This window comes from Tuber melanosporum (assembly GCF_000151645.1).
Source record: "Tuber melanosporum whole genome shotgun sequence assembly, scaffold_110, strain Mel28".
Classification (NCBI taxonomy): Eukaryota; Fungi; Ascomycota; class Pezizomycetes; order Pezizales; family Tuberaceae; genus Tuber; species Tuber melanosporum.
Window position 1 is genome coordinate 156,539 of NW_003298767.1, and position 19,919 is coordinate 176,457.

A 19,919-nucleotide genomic window follows, 5' to 3' on the forward strand; every position below is an offset into this window, starting at 1 on the left:
CAACGCAAAGTGTAGTCGATTGAGAGCTAGTCGATACTACCTCGGATACACCTTTTTTTTGGTTTGTTCTTGCTTGAATTCTTGGCTCGGGCTGGTGGCGATGTTGCTAATCGATGGTGAGTGAACAGGTACCTTACGCAAAGATGCGGAGAACGGCAGCTAGACTTTGTCGCAGAAGGGCGGCTCGGCGTCGCCGTAAAAGGGCGACTCGGCCTTCTAGTCCTTCCTATCTTCGCGTTTGGTCGGAGCCATGGCAGCCTAGTCGCCGCGAGTCGGAGCATCGGATTTCCTCACTGCTCTGGATGGCGATTTCTCCCCCCCTCGAGCGCCGGGAGTTGGGATATGGCTTCCCTGCGCCACAGGCTGCTTCGTTGAGGAGGGGTGCGGAAAAGGGGGAGACGGAAACCTCCAATTCTGCCCCATTCCAGACATTTGGCCGCGGTACGCTTTGGTGCTGGGCTACCCCGGACTCGGGTAACCGATGGAGTAATGGTTTATTCCAAGGTTTGCTAGACACGCACAAGCACTATATGCCATCCAACCTATGCGAACCGTACCCGACCGACTACAAGCCGTATCCGTGTTATACATACAAGCTACATACGACCGATCATACACCATACACACCGGGCTCATGCTATCATTACTCTCAGGATGATTACAAGCCTTATACCTTCGATTCGTACAATCTAGATAACACAGAGCCATACACCGCGGATTCTCCATTCAAGCAGTGCACCACTCAAAACACCATAGACCAAGCCCCACCCACCATCCATTTGCCTACCCGGGGGCTCGGGGATACCATAACCCTAGCCCGATATCTCGATATAGTCACTTCAATTCCAAAATTTAGTCACACACCCGAAGTGGTAGCGCAGAGCTGCCCTAAACAACATCTCGTCATATCTCAAACTCAAACACAGCAACAGCAGCGGCAGCAACAACAGAGACTCCGGGACCAAGGCACGGAATCTTCTCAAGAGCATCAAACGCAGCTTCAAACCTCCGCCCTATTCCAGGCATTTAGGGCTCTCGCACTATTGGCTCTCCATAATCAATGCTTATCAATCCGACAATGCACATCACCAAAGATCCACCTGACCTATTTGCAATGGAGTTCCTCTCTATCAGCGCCTTCAATGAGGCTGCTGCTAGTCTAATCCCGTCTTCACATCATCAACCACAAGAATATTACCCTTACATTGATGACTCATTACCAACACTATCACCACTCACTCCCGTTACCACTCCCGCTACCACCACAGAAACACTCCTCTTTGACCCCTTCCCAGACATTGACACCACAGGCGTGGATCCGAAGGACCTGATGAAGGATTTCCGGGACACATTCACACAACCAATACCTCCAGTCCTGCCACCATCGCCACCACACTCCACACCCTCAACTTCATCCTGCCCATCCTCCTCAACACCCACACCCTCCGCCTCGCCCCCTCTAACTCCACCCTCCAAACCCCGTCGTCGCCAACGAAAACTCAGGCGGGATATTACGTACGGCTGCGCTCTCCCCACCTGCGCTCTCCCCTCCCACGCCCCTCCCATTCCCTCGCTTAACCACCACCACCATATCGCCGACGACCCAATGCACAACAAGCGCCTGTGCTGCCGATTCCCGGAATGCAATGCATGTCCGGGCTTTACTACGCGCAAGGATCGGGACAGACACGAGGTTTCGAAACACAAATCTGAGCACAGGTTCGCCTGCTCTGTGTGCGGATTGGGAATGGCCAGGCTGGATAACATGAGGGTGCATGTGCGTGGCGTGCATCCGGGGCTTACGGAGGAGGGGGTTGATGGCGGGATTATCAAGAAGAGGGGGAGGTAAAACGATGGATTAATATACTAGTAAAATAGCTCCCAGGAAGTGGGGGTGAGGTTGGGGGTGTTTTTGTTTTGCTTTTTTGTTGTTTTTTCTGAGCGTCTTTGTTTTCCCCCGTTTGTTTTCGCCTTTCTTGTTTTCGCCTTCCTGGTTTATCCTTTTTTATTTTCAGCGATTTTTTTGGCAATTTTTTTTGCTTTTTTGTAGTTTAGCCACCATATTTACACATCATGTCTATTAGTAACATGCTACTCGAATGATATGAATATTTTATCGCCAAAACTCGCGAAAAAAACTACGTTTTCCGACAAAGATGTTTAGACCTATTATAATACTCGATCTAGTACGAGATCACATAGTCTTACCACGCCATCCCGGAGTGGTTAGCCAAAATCTGCATAGCAATTCCATCTAGAACAACGGCTGTTGGAGAAAGTTCGTATGAGACTCGTAGGGAGCAAACAGGCTATTGCCATCACAATCAGCACTGCTACATCATACATTTTAAGGAGCACAGGATACATGATGGGATCAGAGAGCACCCTTTAGCACTCCTAACATATCTACCGGGCCGGTCGTATATGCACCCCCAACCCTCGAGTCCATCCCCCACCTTGAAATGTCCGTTAGGCCATCATGCCCGGCGAATCAATCCAACCCAACGGTGCATCAAAAGTTACGATACGAGCGAACGACATCAAATGTTAGGAATGGTCTCTCCACTCTTGCCCTCCACCACCTTTTTATAAATCCACTTTGTGGAGGGCAGCTAGGTAGGTATTGCAAGATCTGGTTAGCACTCGACGGGCGTGAGGTGCCCGGGAGCGATGGGGTAGTAGAGTTACCTAGAGAGTGTAAGTGGACTCATTTATTGGGTGGAGGTGGGGAATGCTATAGCGCTGCTGTGTGTGGCTACTCGTAGGCCTTTTCCTGGTAGTATGGAGTTGGGCGTGGGGATGGAGGTGGTATTGGGTTTCGGAGACATACTTGATTACGTTGGTACCTTATTTCCTGAATAGCTTGTCCATTCCTTGCCCGGTTTTAAACCGAATTATTATTTTTGGGGTGGATGTTAAAAAAGAGTTGATAGCGATATGTTTTGCATGATATCGCACTGTCTGGATCGAGGATCCATAGATAGGTGGTAGGGGGATTTCTGCGTAGATGACCCAGTTTGATCATGGGGAATCACTCGCTTGAGTGAAAACTCTACTGGAAGCTTTTGGTACGATGGGAAGGGCTTTGGTGGTTTGGGTAGTCTACCCGTTTATCTATGATTGAGTTCGAATATTCTAGCATCGTAGTTTCACAAGCGTGCGGCACGTGCGGTATGATATCATACCGGTGTGGACTTATTCTCCGTGCGACGCCTCATGGGAATGTAGGATAATGGTGAGGTAAGACTCGTATGATAGCTTCTGGTGGTCGTGAGTCATCGGGGTCTAAAGCCCGCGGTACGATCCTCATCACCAAGAACCTCGCTCAACCATGTCGTACCGCAGAATACTGACGAATGCACGGAACATTTTGTGGTTGCAATGATATGTCTCCTGTATGGGTCAAACTGGGGGGGTTTCGGTGTGTCAGAGCGGATCCTGGCTCAAGATACTACAACCCAGGTGTCAACTCTAGTGTACACTGATTTTGAGGTTCTAGGGTTGGACCCCAACAGCGAAATCTCGGACTATACGAATTCTCTTGACATTTGGTCACTCGGATGTGTGGTATATGGGCTGCTTGTCGGGACAAGATTATTCGCTTCAGAGGGCCAAGTCTCGTTACTACTTCGGGGAATTTCCCATTTCCGGGGGATAGATTAAAATTTTTATCGTCTCCAACGAACGATGTGGGGATTTTGTTCTTGAAGTGCATGCTCGTAATACAACCTGAGGATCGCCCTGCCGCGGAGAATGCGCTGAAGCATGCTTGGTTGATGGGCCATACGGGTGGCAATATGAATGGTGGAAGCGGTCGGAATAAAACAACGCAACGCGGGGGTGAGAGCGCTGGGAGCAGGACGACCGAAAACGAGCTAGCTACTGACGACAAACCAGAAAAATGAAGAAGCAAAAGAAACCTGATTACTAAGGACGATACAAAGTACACCCCCAGAGATGTGGCTTTAGGGGAGAATCTAGGGCCGCAATGGGGAAGTGATCCAAAGTCCCTAAAATCTGCAATCATGATGACAACACCAGATGCAGCCTCCATCGGGAGCTCACCGATCCAGACGGGGCCCCTGGATCCGGAATTGATTGCTCACAGTTTCCCGGCGACTCATCCCAAGGGCGCTGAAGGTTCCAGATGGATGTTGATTGATTGAGATAGATTGTAGAGGTTTCGGGAGTCTGGCGGAGAGTTCAGAGGTTCAATGGATTAGTGCGGAGGTTCAGAGACTGACAGGAGATTCTCCAGACATGTCTTTCCTTTGTTATCACGGGAGTGTATGGAGGAAAGGGTAGCATGCTTGGCGAGATACGGATAGGTGTGGGTGATTCATGGAATGGTCAGGATACATTGTTTATGCTTTACTTATACACCTGTCTTTACCATTAGTTTAGAAACGAACGAACCAAGTTGTTTTTCCCTACCTCACGCTCTTGTCCACACCCTGTGACAGTTCCCACATAGTCCTTTAATCTCTCTCTCTATCGCTGTGCGAGTCAATCATTGACTGCTATACCCATACGTAAGACTGTACAATACTGTACATACGAGTACTCGAGTGTCTTAATTGTGGCAGCGATCCCCAGTTTGGTATGGCAGATTGGTCAGCCACCTCGGCAAGATATCGCAGTTCACACGTGTACCTTACCGTAAAATACTCGTACATTATGCATCTTTCATTGATTAACCACCCTTGATTCGACAATCCCAGAACAACCCAATCATATACACGCATGGGTAGCCGGATGCTCGCAGTAAGAGGTGCACACTGCTGAAACACAGGACCCGAGCACTTGGTACAGTACAATGCATGGGTCACGGGAAACCTGTAATGGGGAACCTTTTTTTTCCCTTCACGGGTAACTAGAAAAAACACGCAACCTACCGTACCCTGCCTTACTAATCCTACCCGCACACCGTTCACAACGCCAAGTGCACCAGTCCCGGCGGTGGGAATTGAGCGCCGGGAATACACCAGGTCTCGAGTATAGGATTAAAAAAAGGAAAGTGTTTTTTCCGAGTACCGACTTTTGAGATGATGATCCAATTTTACGTGCCTGTATGCAAAATATCTCTATGATACGCAAAGGTTTTTCAATTCAGGGAATTCCCATAATATTTTCCCAACCGCGAAGTCAAAAGACCTCCCCTCGCAACCGGAAGAAACGAGTATGTATTGCGGATTTGCGGTAACCATTGCTAAGAGACAAATTGCGGATTATTTTCGCAACGTAATCAAAGAACTCGCAAGCGCTGTGCATGGTATCTGTAGATGTCCCACTCGAGTGATTTAGCTTTCACCTGTGTCCAGTGACAGAGTCCTCTTCCAATCTCCCCCGGTTCTCTCGAAATCTCGTTGCAAAAACCAGGGAGTAAAAATAGATAATTGTAGCGAGCAATTACATGCTTTTTCATGACCTGAAATATGTACATGCCCCCGTGTCTCTCAGAATACGGTAGAGTCGATGGTACAACGATACGGTGCGAGCCTGACAGAGATAGCACAACCCTACTCTGAAACCTGGGATAATTGGGGATATCGCAAGGACTTTGGAATTGCCTCTTGGCCTGTGGTATTATTTTTCTGTTCATTTGTCGCATCTGAGGGCCCAAAGGTGTTGGAGGTCGTGGGTGCAGCGCGACACGCTGGTAGCCTAGGTTGTTTGGCAGTTCAGATAAAAGTTTCGGAGTAGCACTTTGGATTAACTCATCAATGGAAGGAAATAATATATCGGCAGGAAGAAAATCACGTACCCGTCGAATGCAATACTCGAGAGTCAAAGTGACAGAGCGGGGGCTATGAAAAGTGGGAGTCTTTATGAAGCTTAACGTTCTTTTGTTAGCATAGGAGTCTGCACGAGAAAGAGAGACTTGTGTGAACGAGAGTGGGTATGTGTGGTGATAGATGGAAAGATAGGGAGACACCTTTGCTGGGGTTCATATATACTCCCGCCTTTCCCGGTCCGTTAGTTAGGTGAGAAAGAGAATGAGTAAAACTTCCCTATCCCTCTCTAAGTCGTCGCCTCCTCATCAATATCGTATTTCTCTGTTGCTTGAACCGTCGCCGTTTGGAAAGTACCCTTCCAAGTTTAGGAGAGAACCGAAATCTGTGATGAGGTCTTGTCGGCCCATGACTTAACAAGATTGCGCAAATATTCCAGGCCTCCAAGGTTTTTCCAGACCAACTCTGGCTCCTTTATCTGGCGATTTATAACACAAATGGTGTCAGCCAGCCTCGTCTCCCAGCCAGATCGTGGTTGCCTATAAGACAGGTAGTTTTGCAGGTTTGTGGTATGGGGGACTCGCGATGGGTTTCGAGAGTTTGTGGGAGGTTTGGGATTATCCCCTCGGCCGCTGAGACATTCAGTCCAGTTTTAAATGTTGAATACTAGCCTATTCAAGAAATGATCAACATCACATGATATCAGGTCGGGATTCAGCCTACTATTGTATACTATAGGAATCCAAAAAAAAAACTAACTATGAAAGACAGGAAAACACTCATGACATAATGCAACATTACATTCTTTACACCCGTAAGTAACTGACCTAACCTTAACTACTTGTGACCTGTTTTCAAACCTTTTCTAGCGACAGAAAATGCATTAGGTTGATGTTGGGCGTTGCTTGATTGTGTAGGTTGGTAGCGGTGGAAATGAAGTAGGTAAAGGTTTTTGGTTTTTTTCAGCAAAGCTAGACCAGCTGAATGGGCTGTGGATATATCTGGTTTTGTCAAAGACTGGATCGTTTGGAAGAGATGTGGAACCCACAGCCCTTAAGGAAGCTGAATGATACAGGAAAGGGGGCAGGGGTGGATATAAGGTTCTCGAATACTCTGAGGCTGGGGAGCTGTTACTGGTAGAAGTATGGAAGATAGAATGCGCCTGAGATTGTTGAGGAAGGCTATAAGGTATTGCAAGGTGGTGGAGAAGAGGGTGAGGTAGACTCTTTTGGTTTAATAAGATCAGAGGAGGTGCATCTGGAGGTAGTATAGGAGGGGCTTGAGGAATTAGAGAGTTATAGGAAGATGAAAGAGAGGAAACGGTTGAGGTGGTATGGGAGTCTAGAAAGAGCAGAAAGGTAGAGGGTTTAGGGTGTAAGGGGAAGGCGGGAGGTAAGGAATCGAGGGAGTGGATACCCGGAGATGCTTCAAGACCGGATTTGATTAATTTACCAGCAACTTCAGATCAAAAGAAGTAGTGCTGACTTCAGACAATACGGGAGGGGTCAAGAGTTCTTTGAATCCAGTAGCAGTTCACTAGTGTTGTATCTAGAAGCCAGTAAAACAGAGAATACCAGTTCCTACAACTTCACTGCTGTGTAGAGTAGTAGGAACGAAGCTGATTGGCAATGTCAACTCCACCTATATGATAGTTGTAGTTGTTGATAAACTGTGGAATTGAAAGCTGCTTTGGGGACTCATTTCCAAATATACCCTGTACTACAGTTGCATTTGTGCTACTCTTCTTCGGTCGCCAGCGTAATTTTCAACCTTCTGTTTAATATCATGATAGTTGGTCATGAATAGCACAGAACTATTGTCTTGCCAAACCAAACAACATACATTCCCTACTACCTTGCCACTAATATGCCCCCAAGGAAGCACCTTTTTTGCCTCCTTATTCTCAATTTTTAAGGACTTAGAAAATCCAGCAGCATCGGCCCGAGTAGTACCGGCAGCTTCTATTCCTAATTTATTTAGTTTTTCAAACAGTGGTATGTTTGTAAAATAATTATCCAATATAAGATGCCACTGGTAATTGGAAGGAAGTAGCTTGGCAAGGTGTAGAACACCTCAGGTGTAACCGGTACGGGTACTTGGTTTGTTTTAAGTATCGTTTGATACTTGGTTTTGTTTTATGTTTTGTTTTAAGTATTGCTTTGATACTTAAGGAGTTTTACCAAACAGTATCAATTGATACCTTTGATTAGTTTCGTTCATGCTAGACATGAACAGATTTGTGTATTTAAAGACCGCCTGTTGCTATGATAGAAAAGGCAGACTTCGACAGACAGTATTTCAATATACTTGGTTGAACGGTTACTTCTTTGTTCCACAGTACACCCTCGTAGCCTCCTTTAGTTCTCAGCTCTCACCTCCTCTCTGGAAGAGCAGGCCACCTGCCAACTATCGAACCTATTACCATTAATGTGATTAGCACCTTGCAAACACGTTACATTTTTTTAACCTCAGCAAGTTGTTAAGAACCTGTCCCCGGATTTAGGCCTGATCAACCTATCGATATCCACCTCAGAACGCTAGCGGAGAGAAGCGGCAGAATCACAGCACATTCGGCTTCATCTCAAACCCAAGATAGAGTCTTTGATGACCAGGAGTGGGAAGCAAATCCCACGGCAAGACCTTACAAGAAAGAAACAACCCCGGCACTCTGCTAAAGAGCTGGGCGATCCTGCAAACACGGAGGATACACAACCTTCAGGAGAATTGCCTTCCACTCCAGCAAGGAAGCCTTCCTTTGAACCTCCAATTGACCCCGAATCCAGTAGCGAATCAGATATGGATAGCACAGGAGGAGGGCCTTCTGGAGGAGGGAAATCTTGGGCAAGGCCTAAAGAAGAGGAGGTACCCGCAGCATTTGAACCCCCTAAGTTTAAACTCCACCTCCCAGCGAAGTTCACATGCGAAGGAAAAGACCTCGAACATGAAGCCTTTGAATGATGGGCAACAGAACTCTCACACTTCCTACTCTTACAAGGAAAAGATGTGGAAGACCCTACAACTGGACTTATCATTGGATCATTCTGCGAAGGAAAGGCAACCGACGCATACCACCAATACTATAATCATTTCGGCGGGAATGTAAGATTAAGAGGAACTACGGTTCTCGATTACCTGAAAAGAAGATTCCAATCCTCTATAACCAACGACCTCCGATACAACAAATTCAACCAGCTCCAGCAAGTTAACGGAACACATGTCAAGCGAATTACCGATGTGGCTACGGATCTGATGATGTATAAGGACCGAATGGAGAGAGGAAGCATCTCCAAATAAATCCTGAAGCGATGATTCTACGACACTATGCACCATACTCTCCGGCGAGAAGTAGAACCACTTGAGGAAGACGGCGATGATATTGCAGTAATAATTGCAAGAGCTGAACGAAAGGATGCCATTCTCCATGAGACCAAGGCCTACAAAATACAGACATCTTTTAGTAGAAGCAGCCAGCCATGGCACAAAGCCTCCAGCAACCATGAAGACGATACCCTATGGGTTTTCAAGAAGAAGACAAAATCCTCCAAAGAATCGAGACGGCAGAAAGGAGAATGTTTTGAATGTGGAGAAACAGGACACATGGCAAAGAACTGTCCTACGAAGAAAGGGAAAGGAAAGGCAATTAAGCAAGAGGCATCGGCCAACAATGTGGAAAGGGATAATACCCAATCCAGCGAATATGAAGAGATCCATAACGGATATATCGATGTGGAATGTAACAGTGTTCGACCTCCGGCTACATTCAAAGCACACACCGCCCTGGAAAGTACTATCCTGATCAAAGGTAAAAGGGCTGGAGTCCTATTCAACTCTGGCGCAATCGGAAGAGATATGATCAGTAATGCCTTTGTCTCTGTCCATGGACTCCCAACTCGAGACCTTAACCAACCCATACCAGTCAATATGGCACTAAAAGGATCACGATCCACAAGCCATAAAACCTGTAGTGCGACCATTCGACTTGGTTCTGCAGTCCTACCCCCCCAGGAAATGCTGGTTGGAAACTTAGCCAAATACGATGCCCTAATAGGCATGCCATTCCTGAACCGCCACAAAGCTATAACCAGGTGTGGGGAATCAACAATCGATTTCCCAGATCAGAAGGTCAGAGTCTCATGCAAGCCAACTAGCGGAGAGTACCGAGCCGCAGTCTGTGAAGCAACTACCCAAAAACTATTGGATGAATACTCTGATGTTGTCCCTGATCAAATACCCGAAGAACTACTGCCTATGAGAGAGGTGAACCACCACATCCGCCTCCGAGACCCCTTCAATCTCAAGAACCAACTCACCTACTCTATTCCTGACGCATACAAAAGCCCACTTTGTGATTGGATCAACCAACAACAAAGAAGAGGAGTCATCTACCGGGCAGAAGCCCCAGGTGCCACTCCTATGTTCGTTCAACCCAAAGCAAATGGCAAAAGAATCCGCCCCTTGGTTGATCTCAAGCTACGGAACGAAAACACGGTTATGGACAGCTCCGCTATCCCAAACCAAACCCAGATCCTAAATGCAGTTGGACGGGCTAGATTCCGAAGTAAGATTGACCTAAGCGATACCTACTTCCAAACAAGGTTAGATCCAGAAAGCGAACGCTACAACAGTTTCAAAACACCCTGCAAAAGTTTCATTAGCCGAGTTATGTTACAAGGTGATATGAATGCGCCCGCCACCTTTATGTGAATTATGGAAAACCTCCTGAGCGAATACCTCCACCATTTTGTTAGGGACTACATTGATGATATTCTCATCTTCTCGAACACCGCAACAGAACATGCCTACCATATAGGTTTGGTTTGTACTAAACTTAGGGAAGCTAAATTCTACGCTAGCAGAAACAAATCAATCCTGTTTGCCGACAAACTCGATATTCTAGGACATGTTATAGATGATGAACTAATACATGCAGCCCCAGGAAAAATAGCCTGTTTAATGGAATGGTCGACACCCCGGAATCAAAATGAACTCATGCGATTCCTAGGACTAGTCAACTATATTGTCCAGTTCCTACCACACCATGCCACTGTGACAGCGCCGCTCACAGACCTTACCGGCAATGCAGAATTTGTCTGGACCACACTCATGACCAAGCCTTTACCAATATCAAGGAATTGATAAAAAAGACCAATGTTATACAACCTATCGACTACAGCAAACCAGAACCAATATGGCTGATTACTGATACATCGGATGTTGGAGTTGGAGCATGGGTTGGACAAGGAGCCTCCCATGAAACGGTAAGACCGGCCACTTTACACAGCAGAAAGTTCACTAACTCACAGATGAACTATGGAACAACAGACAAGGAAGCCATTGCTGTGATTGATGCCGTCGCCGCTTTCAACCACATCCTCATGGGCAATACCTTCACTATTGTTACGACCACCAACCTCTCACTAATCTTAAAACAGAAAGGATACCTGGAGGAAGAAGAACAAGATAGATAGGCGAAATCAGCAAATACGATGCAAAAATTATCTACACCCCTGGAAGAATGAACTATTTAGCTGATGCTCTCTCCCGCCTATATGAGAATCAAGATCTCGCAAACCCTCCCCTTGTTCACGACCACGCAAGACAAAGCGAGGACAGCCCTGACGACACCTACTATGAACAAGAACAATTGATGGCTGCTGCCAGCTCTGCCACTCCCGCCAATCCTTTCTCTTACACCATGTACAGTGCTGCCGGAACAGAACGAGGAAAGGACCTTGATGAAGAATGGAAAGACAATTGCACGCTCCGCAGCACACCTCCTCACGAACTTGAACAAAGCAGACTCCACTGGTCCCACAGTTATCTACGACACCTGCCCTTTTCACCAGACTGAGATCAAGTTCGGCAACAGATACCAGCGACCGTACTATATGCCTGCTGATGATTCCAAAGACACCAGCTTCGACACCGTAGAAGGGGCAGAAGAGATGATCGATGAAGATGAATCGACCCAACCTCCTCATACCCTTAATCCTATTCTAACATGATACCAAGGTCTTGAAGAACTCGAACAAGCAGCAGCCTACGTGGATGCAATATCCTATCTACACACCCCACAGTCAGCCCCGCCATCCTCTCCTCCCATAATTGATTCACGACCACTGTATAGTAGACCCTTACGAGTATACAACAATGAAACCACTGTCTCGGTCATACCCCCTACTATTCCCGAACACTGTCGACAACTCTATGAAACCTTTGAGGAAGAGGAAACCCCTATCAAATCAAAAAGAGGATCCTTAATCGAGGATGAACGAGATGTTAGATCAACTACAGAAGAATTAACCTCCTCCTTCCGAAGTCAAATGATAACAGGATACCACCATGACCCGATTTACTTCAAAGCCATGGATAGCTCCAGGCATGGAGACCTCACCCCCTACAACATATCCAATGGAATAGTCTACACTAGCACCCGTTATCGTGAACATTGCCAATACATCCCGAAAGGCCATATGGTCAATGGAATAACTATTAGGGAATATGTTATTACTGAAATCCACAACAAAGGACACCATAGTGCGGATCGCAACCTCCAATATGCCTCAGAATATGTTCACTAGCCTGAAATGCGAAAGGACCTCCGCGATTTTGTCAAACAATGCGAACTCTGTCAGGCAAATAAGGAGCGAACACAACTTCCTGAAGGGAAAGTTCAGACCCTCCAACTACCTTGTGAAATATTTGAATCCTATACCATCGATTTCGCAGGAACATTCAACAAGTCCGCCGGATATGACACCATCCTGGTAGCTGTGGATCGATTTTCCGGATACACCTGGTTAATACCAATAAAGGCTACCGACTCCTCCAAAGACACCTGGAATAACCTCCAACGATACTTGTTTACCCCCCACGTGTACCCCTTATCTATTGTCAGTGATGCTGATCCCCGCTTTACCCCCAGATTCTGGAAGCAAACCTTGACCTCCCTCGGAATAAACCACATTATGGCTGCCCCAGGACACCATGAGACTAATGGCCAGGCAGAACGAAAAATCCGCGAGGTTAAGACCGGAATTAGAAACATGATCAATGAACGACAAACCAACTGGGAACCAGCCCTTGTCGAACTCGCTTCATATATCAATGCCTGATTTTCAGATACCTTGGGGATGTCGCCATACAAGGCAGTCTTTGGCTGCCAATACCCTCTCCTACCTACAACTCTATTCAAGAACTCCTCAGTCCCTGCCTCCGATGGCCACTTAAACCGCCATCACGCGATTCGGAATGATGCTTTCCAAGCTGTTAAGGCTGCCCGATTCCGAAGCACAACTACTGCTCAGAAGCGACGACGCAAACATGTCCCTATTCCACCAGGTGATATGCTCATGGTACATGAAAACATATTCATCACCAATGTTGGACGCAGCAAGAAACTGCAACCCCGATGGCGAGGACCTTTCAAGGTCTTATCCTTTGACGAACATACAGAGAACTACACTGTCCAGATGGATGGACGCATGTACCACCGCAATACTGCAGTATTCCACGCCTCTGCTGCCAAACGATTCCACACAAATGACGATTCTAAGTTCCCTGGAAGAAACCACTCTCGACCCGAACCTATCATCATTGAGAAGAAAGATGAATGGGAATTTGAAGAAATCCGAGACCACCGCCTTTGGCATGGAAATGATCAATTCTTAGTCAAACGGAAAGGATATCCAACGCGTGAAAACAGTTGGGAACCACTGGAAGGACTAGAGCATGCTAGGGATATGGTGAATGAATGGTGGAAAGACAATATGCCGAATGGATCCCTTCCCCCAACAATCAACTACATCACTATGTGCTGGACACCCACGATGCCAGAAACTGAGCGATGGCATGCAGAACTCGAAACTAGAGATGGATTTTGGGCACCATACTTTGAATCGGAATTCGAGAGTAGCGATGAGGAGAATCAAGCTATGGAGCAGGCCCTCGACAACTTTATCTAGTCACCAATCACCATCCCAATACCATAACGATGTCAAACTATCTGGAGCTCAATGTGAGGCAGCGACAACAGATTGTTGGACTGTTGTTGAACCGCGATGTTATCCAACTTGAAGACTATTTCGAAATCCTCTGGATAGAGTACTGTCCTGATTGCGATCACGCTTGGGTTGATGTACAGCACTAATCTGGTATTCGTGACTACTGTGATTTAGATTTCTTCGAGTCTAAGTGTTTCCTTAGAGTTTCCTCTTGTCCCTGGTGTGACACTTACGATGAAGAGTTTTTAGCGGAAACTGAAGCCTTTAGTTTCTCAGACTCCGCTTTTGATGATTATTAGGTTTTGTTTGTTTAAACAGTTGTTTTGTTTTGGGGAATGTAACCGGTATGGGTACTTGGTTATTGGTTTTGTTTTATGTTTTGTTTTAAGTATCGCTTTGATACTTGGTTAGTTTTAAGTATCGTTTGATACTTAGTTTTGTTTTATGTTTTGCTTTAAGTATTGCTTTGATACTTGGTTAGCTTTAAGTATCGTTTGATACTTGGTTTTGTTTTATGTTTTGTTTTAAGTATTGCTTTGATACTTGGTTAGTTTTAAGTATCGTTTGATACTTAGTTTTGTTTTATGTTTTGTTTTAAGTATTGCTTTGATACTTGGTTAGTTTTAAGTATCGTTTGATACTTGGTTTTGTTTTATGTTTTGTTTTAAGTATTGCTTTGATACTTGGTTAGTTTTAAGTATCGTTTGATACTTAGTTTTGTTTTATGTTTTGTTTTAAGTATTGCTTTGATACTTGGTTAGTTTTAAGTATCGTTTGATACTTGGTTTTGTTTTATGTTTTGTTTTAAGTATTGCTTTGATACTTGGTTAGTTTTAAGTATCGTTTGATACTTTGTTTTGTTTTATGTTTTGTTTTAAGTATTGCTTTGATACTTGGTTTGTTTTAAGTATCGTTTGATACTTGGTTTTGTTTTATGTTTTGTTTTAAGTATTGCTTTGATACTTGGTTAGTTTTAAGTATCGTTTGATACTTGGTTTTGTTTTATGTTTTGTTTTAAGTATCGCTTTGATACTTAAGGAGTTTTACCAAAGTGTATCAATTGATACCCTTGATTAGTTTCGTTCATGTTAAGACATGAACAGATTTGTGTATTTAAAGACCCCCTGTTTCTATGATAGAAAGGGCAGACTTCGACAGACAGTATTTCAATATACTTGGTTGAACGGTTACTTCTTTGTTCCTCAGTACACCCTCGAAGACTCCTTTAGTTCTCAGCTCTCGCCTCCTCTCTGGAAGTGCAGGCCACCTGCCAACTATTGTACCTATTACCGTTAACGTGATTATCACCTTGCGAACACGTTATAGGTGGCGTCCCTCCTGTGGTGGTGGGTGGTGATGATGGTGGCCCCGTCACTCCTGTTACCAGACCTGCACCCGGGGGTGGGAAGAGGAAGAAAAGATAGAAGTGCCGGGTCAAGCAAGACCAGACCTCACCCATGCCACTTGTTCCCGACTCGGAAGGGTCATCGCCTTTGCCGGTTCGCTACCGCAAACCGGCTGCTACAGTATCTGTGGCAGGTTCGCCGCCCATGGAATGAGCTGAGGAGTTAGAGGAGGAGCTGAATACCTGGGTATGTTTGGTTAAGTGCTGATGGCTGGGGGACTGTCTCGTTCTGGCTGCTTCTGTTGAGGTTTTTGGACTGCGCTGCCACTGTGGTGCACCCCGGATTCAGTACGATGGTTCGTACCCCCTTGGCTAGGGAGCCTATGTCGTGTAAGTTGGCTTTCCCTTGGGTCGACGAGCTTGGGCTTTTGGGCGTTTCTTTTGTTTGGGAATGGGGAAGGGTGCCGGGGCGGTCGGTGGGGTGTTCCGGGATCATTGAGTGGGGGCACTTGGGTGGGTTTCTATTGTAGAGGAGGTTTTTGCGGGGTCATATTCAGTTGGCGGTAGTGGAATTTTTGTATTTTGTACGGGTAACTTGGCTGGTGGGTAAGCTGGGCAGAGGAGGACTTTCTTGGCTAATGATGGCTTTGTATTTAGTGTTCGTGTTGGGGCATGGCGTGGGCATGTTTGAGGTATGGGGTTGGAGGTTTGGATAGTTTGTGGTTAGTGGTATCCGGGATGAGATAACCTGGGGGCCTGGCCCCGGGGCTGGTCGTATGCCAGTGTTGGCGGTATGAGTTTAAATAACCTTAGATTGATTTCTAAGTACTTTTCCTACTTATGACTTTAACGAATATAAACACCTTTAAAATCTTTATCTTTATTGCAATGTTATTGTTACACCAAGGAAAGCTCTTCACAGAGAAGAATTAGAGAAAGCTTATGATAGGTGTTCCTGATAGAAGACAGAGGTCTTGTACTATCGGTAACGTAGGTAACAGCCTAATGCTATAGTAAGACTATGGAAAGAAACAGAAGAAGAAGAGGAGTATCATTCCCTGTCGCCAAGAACTAACTGTCCGAAGTGGGAACGTTACATTACAAAGCGTCACCTAGTGTGATGCCGAATGATACAAAACAGCATCCTTCAATCCAGACACGGAAGGAGATATCGACATCGACGATCAAAACCTTAACCTAGGAGGATTCAGCGACGTCCTAGATCACGTCTTAGCAGAACCCTCGAGAGCAGCAAGCCCAGTGACCCCAGAGAAAGAATCACCAGTGGATAGTTCTCCTGCAGGAACTCCACGACCTGAGAGAATGTCGTGATCAGCAGTACTTGGTCCACCGGCCCCCGCCGCTCCAGCACCAGGGACTAGCATACTTGGAATGACTGAAAGTCACTTTCAGGCATTTCTCGCAGCCACGCGAAATACAGGACAAGGAAATGTCCAACGACCAAAAGCAAAGGAGCCCGACACATACGAAGGAGCTGAAGATAAGCTATGAATATTCTTAGCACAATGCGAAGGATATTTTGCAGTTAAAGGATACGGAGAACAACATGATGAGATCAAGATTCCATATGTGGAATCTCTGCTCAGAGGACTCGCGGGACAATGGATCATGCCTTTCCAAGATGGAAGGAAGCAGAGGGAATGGGTCACATACGAAGAGATCAAGGCGACACTCTTCAAATAATTCGGAGATCCCAATGCCAAAGAAACAGCAAGACGAAAGCTGGAAAAACTCCAACATGGAAAACAAACATTCTCAGCATACTGGAACGAATGCCGACTATTGGAATACGAGGCCAAGTTTGATAAAGCTACTCTCTACATCATCCTCCTGAGAAACTGCAGCCAGAGACTCCGAGAGGCATGGGGAATCTCCAACCTGCGCTATACAACAGCAGAACGATTTGCAAGATGGGCAATCGATAAGGAAAGCAAACTAAACATAGTTTGAAGCAACTCGGAAAGTACTATAGCACACATGGTGGTCCAATCATCCAGGAATGTGGACAGAACCTTCAAACTACAAGCAGCGGGAGGAGAAAGTCAAGCATTACCACCAGGTGAGCCAATGGAGTTGGACAAATCAAGAGCAGGACCTGCTCTGAACCTGTCTAAGGAAGAATATGCCAGAAGAATGAACGGGAAACTCTGCCTAAGGTGCGGAAAAGCAGGACATCGGATATGAGAATGCAGAAGCCGACCCGACAGCAGATCCCAAGGGACTAGAGCTGCTGGAAATAATCGTTTCCAAAATCAAAAAAGGAGCAACATTCGCGAAATGATCGCAGATGATTCCCAGGCGGAAAACGACGAGGGTTCCCAGTAAAAGGTGGTCTGGGAGACCCAAGATGCGGACCTGAAAAACTCATCAAATTAGTGAACTACTACACAGTACTACACATGCAAAGAGGAGAAGAAGATGGAGATCACGTGATGATCAAAACAAAGATATACAATGAAGAGAATAAATAAATAACAATGTATGCAATGCTCGACTCTGAGGTTACTGAAGATTTCATTGACAAAGAAATCTGTGACAAATACGGCCTCTACACCAATCAAGCAAAGAAAGTGAGACAAGTCTACCTAGCAGATGGAAAGCCAAGCGCTATGGATCCTATAACCCACACAGCGACAGTACCTATGGATATTGAGAGCTATAGGGAAACGGCAACATTTCAGGTAGCAGATCTAAAAAACCATGAGATAGTCTGAGGGATGCGATGGTTACGAAAGCATAATCCGACGATCGACTGGAACGAGAACAAAATGACCTTTATAAGCGAACTATGTGTGATACCATGTCTCAACAGTTTGCCTGTAGTCTACTTGACACTGATACGAGAAGCAGAACATGAAACTTTGCATGCAAAGTTTGTGAAGATGTGGCAAGATAAGAGAGCCCGGATATAAAGACTGGACGAAGAGGCAAGAGTGCATACTAAGGGTTCCAAAGGGGCAGCAAGACAAGACCTATATGCCAATGAAGGAATCAAGATACCTGCCAACGGGCAGGCAACTATAGTAATAGGAATAGCTATTGGATTACCAGAAGGCACCTATGGACGAATAGCACCTCGCAGTGGTCTAGCAGTCAAACATCGACTCATGACCATGGCAGAGGTGATCGACGTCGACTATACAGGTGAAATCAAAGTGGTCCTGGCCAACCTGGCTTATGAGGACTACTAAGTTTAAAAAGGCGATTGAATCGCATAATTGATAATCGAAAAAATCAACAAAGAGGATCTGCACGAAGTAGATCAACTGGAAGAAACCACAAGAGGAGACAAGGGATTTGGAAGCACGAACCAAAACCAGCCCAATACAACAAAAAGAATCGAGATTAAAGAGATCACAGCACAGGCCTTTGGACAGTACTATCAAAGGGGAGATACAACAGGAATCCTCAAATGGACATACACAGACGAAAAAGCTGTCCTATTGAAAATCAACATCAGCACAGAGCTAGCAATTCAGGATAAGAAATACCAAAGCAAAAAAGGATGGAAAGAATTGGTTCCAAAGGAATATCATCAATTTACAACCCTATTACAAGAAGAGGAAGCTACGGAGCTACCACCTCGAAGACTAGGAATCGATCAAGAAATTCAGCTGGACAAAGACGAAAAAACAGGAAAAACAAAAGAGATTCCCTACAAGAAGTTATACCCACTAGGGGAAGCAGATCTCGAAGAACTTAGGAAGTACATTGAGCAAAACTTAAAGTGACGATGGATCAGGAACTCTTTCACGTCAGGAGGATCCACAATACTATTCGTCAAAAAGAAAGATGGAAAAATGAGACTCTGCTTAGACTACAGAGCTCTCAATTCAGTTATCAAGAAAGACCGATATCTACTACCCTTGATTGGAGAAGCACTGGAGAGACTGCGGTCAGAAAAATACTTCACCAAACTCAACATCAAGGATACATACCATAATATACGCATCAAGGGAGGAGACGAATGGAAGACTACATTCGCCACAAGATACGGAATGTTCGAATACTTGGTTATGCCCTTTGGGCTAACTAATGCACCGGCTTCATTTCAGAGATGGATCAACAAGGTACTCAATAAGTATCTCGATATATGTTGCATCGTATACTTGGACAATGTGCTCATATACTCTGAAAACATACAACAACACCAAAAGGATATCAGCAATATCATGGCCGCAATACAAGGATCAGGAATGAAGATCAAACTAACAAAATGCGAATTCAATAAGGAAGAAACAGAATACCTCGGATTTATCATCAATCGAAGTGGAGTTAAGGTCGACCCTATCAAAAAAGCAGCCATATGGGATTGGGCCAAACCAAACAACAAAACAGATGTTCAATGCTTTATGGGATTCTGCAACATTTATGAAAGGTTCATAGAGGGATTTAGCAGGCTTGTAAAACAACTCTATAACCTAACAAAGAAAGACAAGAAATTGGAATGGGGAGAAACGGAACAAAAAGCATAAGATGCAATATGAATGCAGGTAACATCAGCACCCATACTGGTTCATTTCAACCCAAACCGAAGTACTATGATCGAAACGGACGCTTTAAAATATGTGTGCTCAGGCATACTATCGCAACGATGCAACGATGGAAAATGGTGGCCAGTGTCTCACCGATCTAAGACAATTACCCCCACAGAGTGCAACTACGATGTTGCATGAGACTCTGACCTTCTGATCTGGGAAATCGATGGTTGATTCCCCACACCTGATTATAGCTTTGCAGCGGTTCAGAAATGGCATTCCTATGAGGGCATCGTATTTGGCTAGGTTTCCAACCAACATCGCCTGGGGTGGTAGGATG

General features: G+C 45.5%; 1 protein-coding gene; it reads left to right on the top strand.

Annotated features, from left to right (window-relative positions):
- Nucleotides 1-113: 113 nt before the first annotated feature.
- On the top strand, nt 114-2,087 carry GSTUM_00000373001 (uncharacterized protein; the record flags this gene model as incomplete). XM_002835607.2 has 1 exon in its annotated part: nt 114-2,087. The coding sequence occupies one exon, from the start codon at nt 114-116 to the stop codon at nt 1,161-1,163; it is 1,050 nt and encodes a 349-aa protein (XP_002835653.1). The 3' UTR covers nt 1,164-2,087.
- Between the last annotated feature and the right edge of the window lie 17,832 nt (nt 2,088-19,919).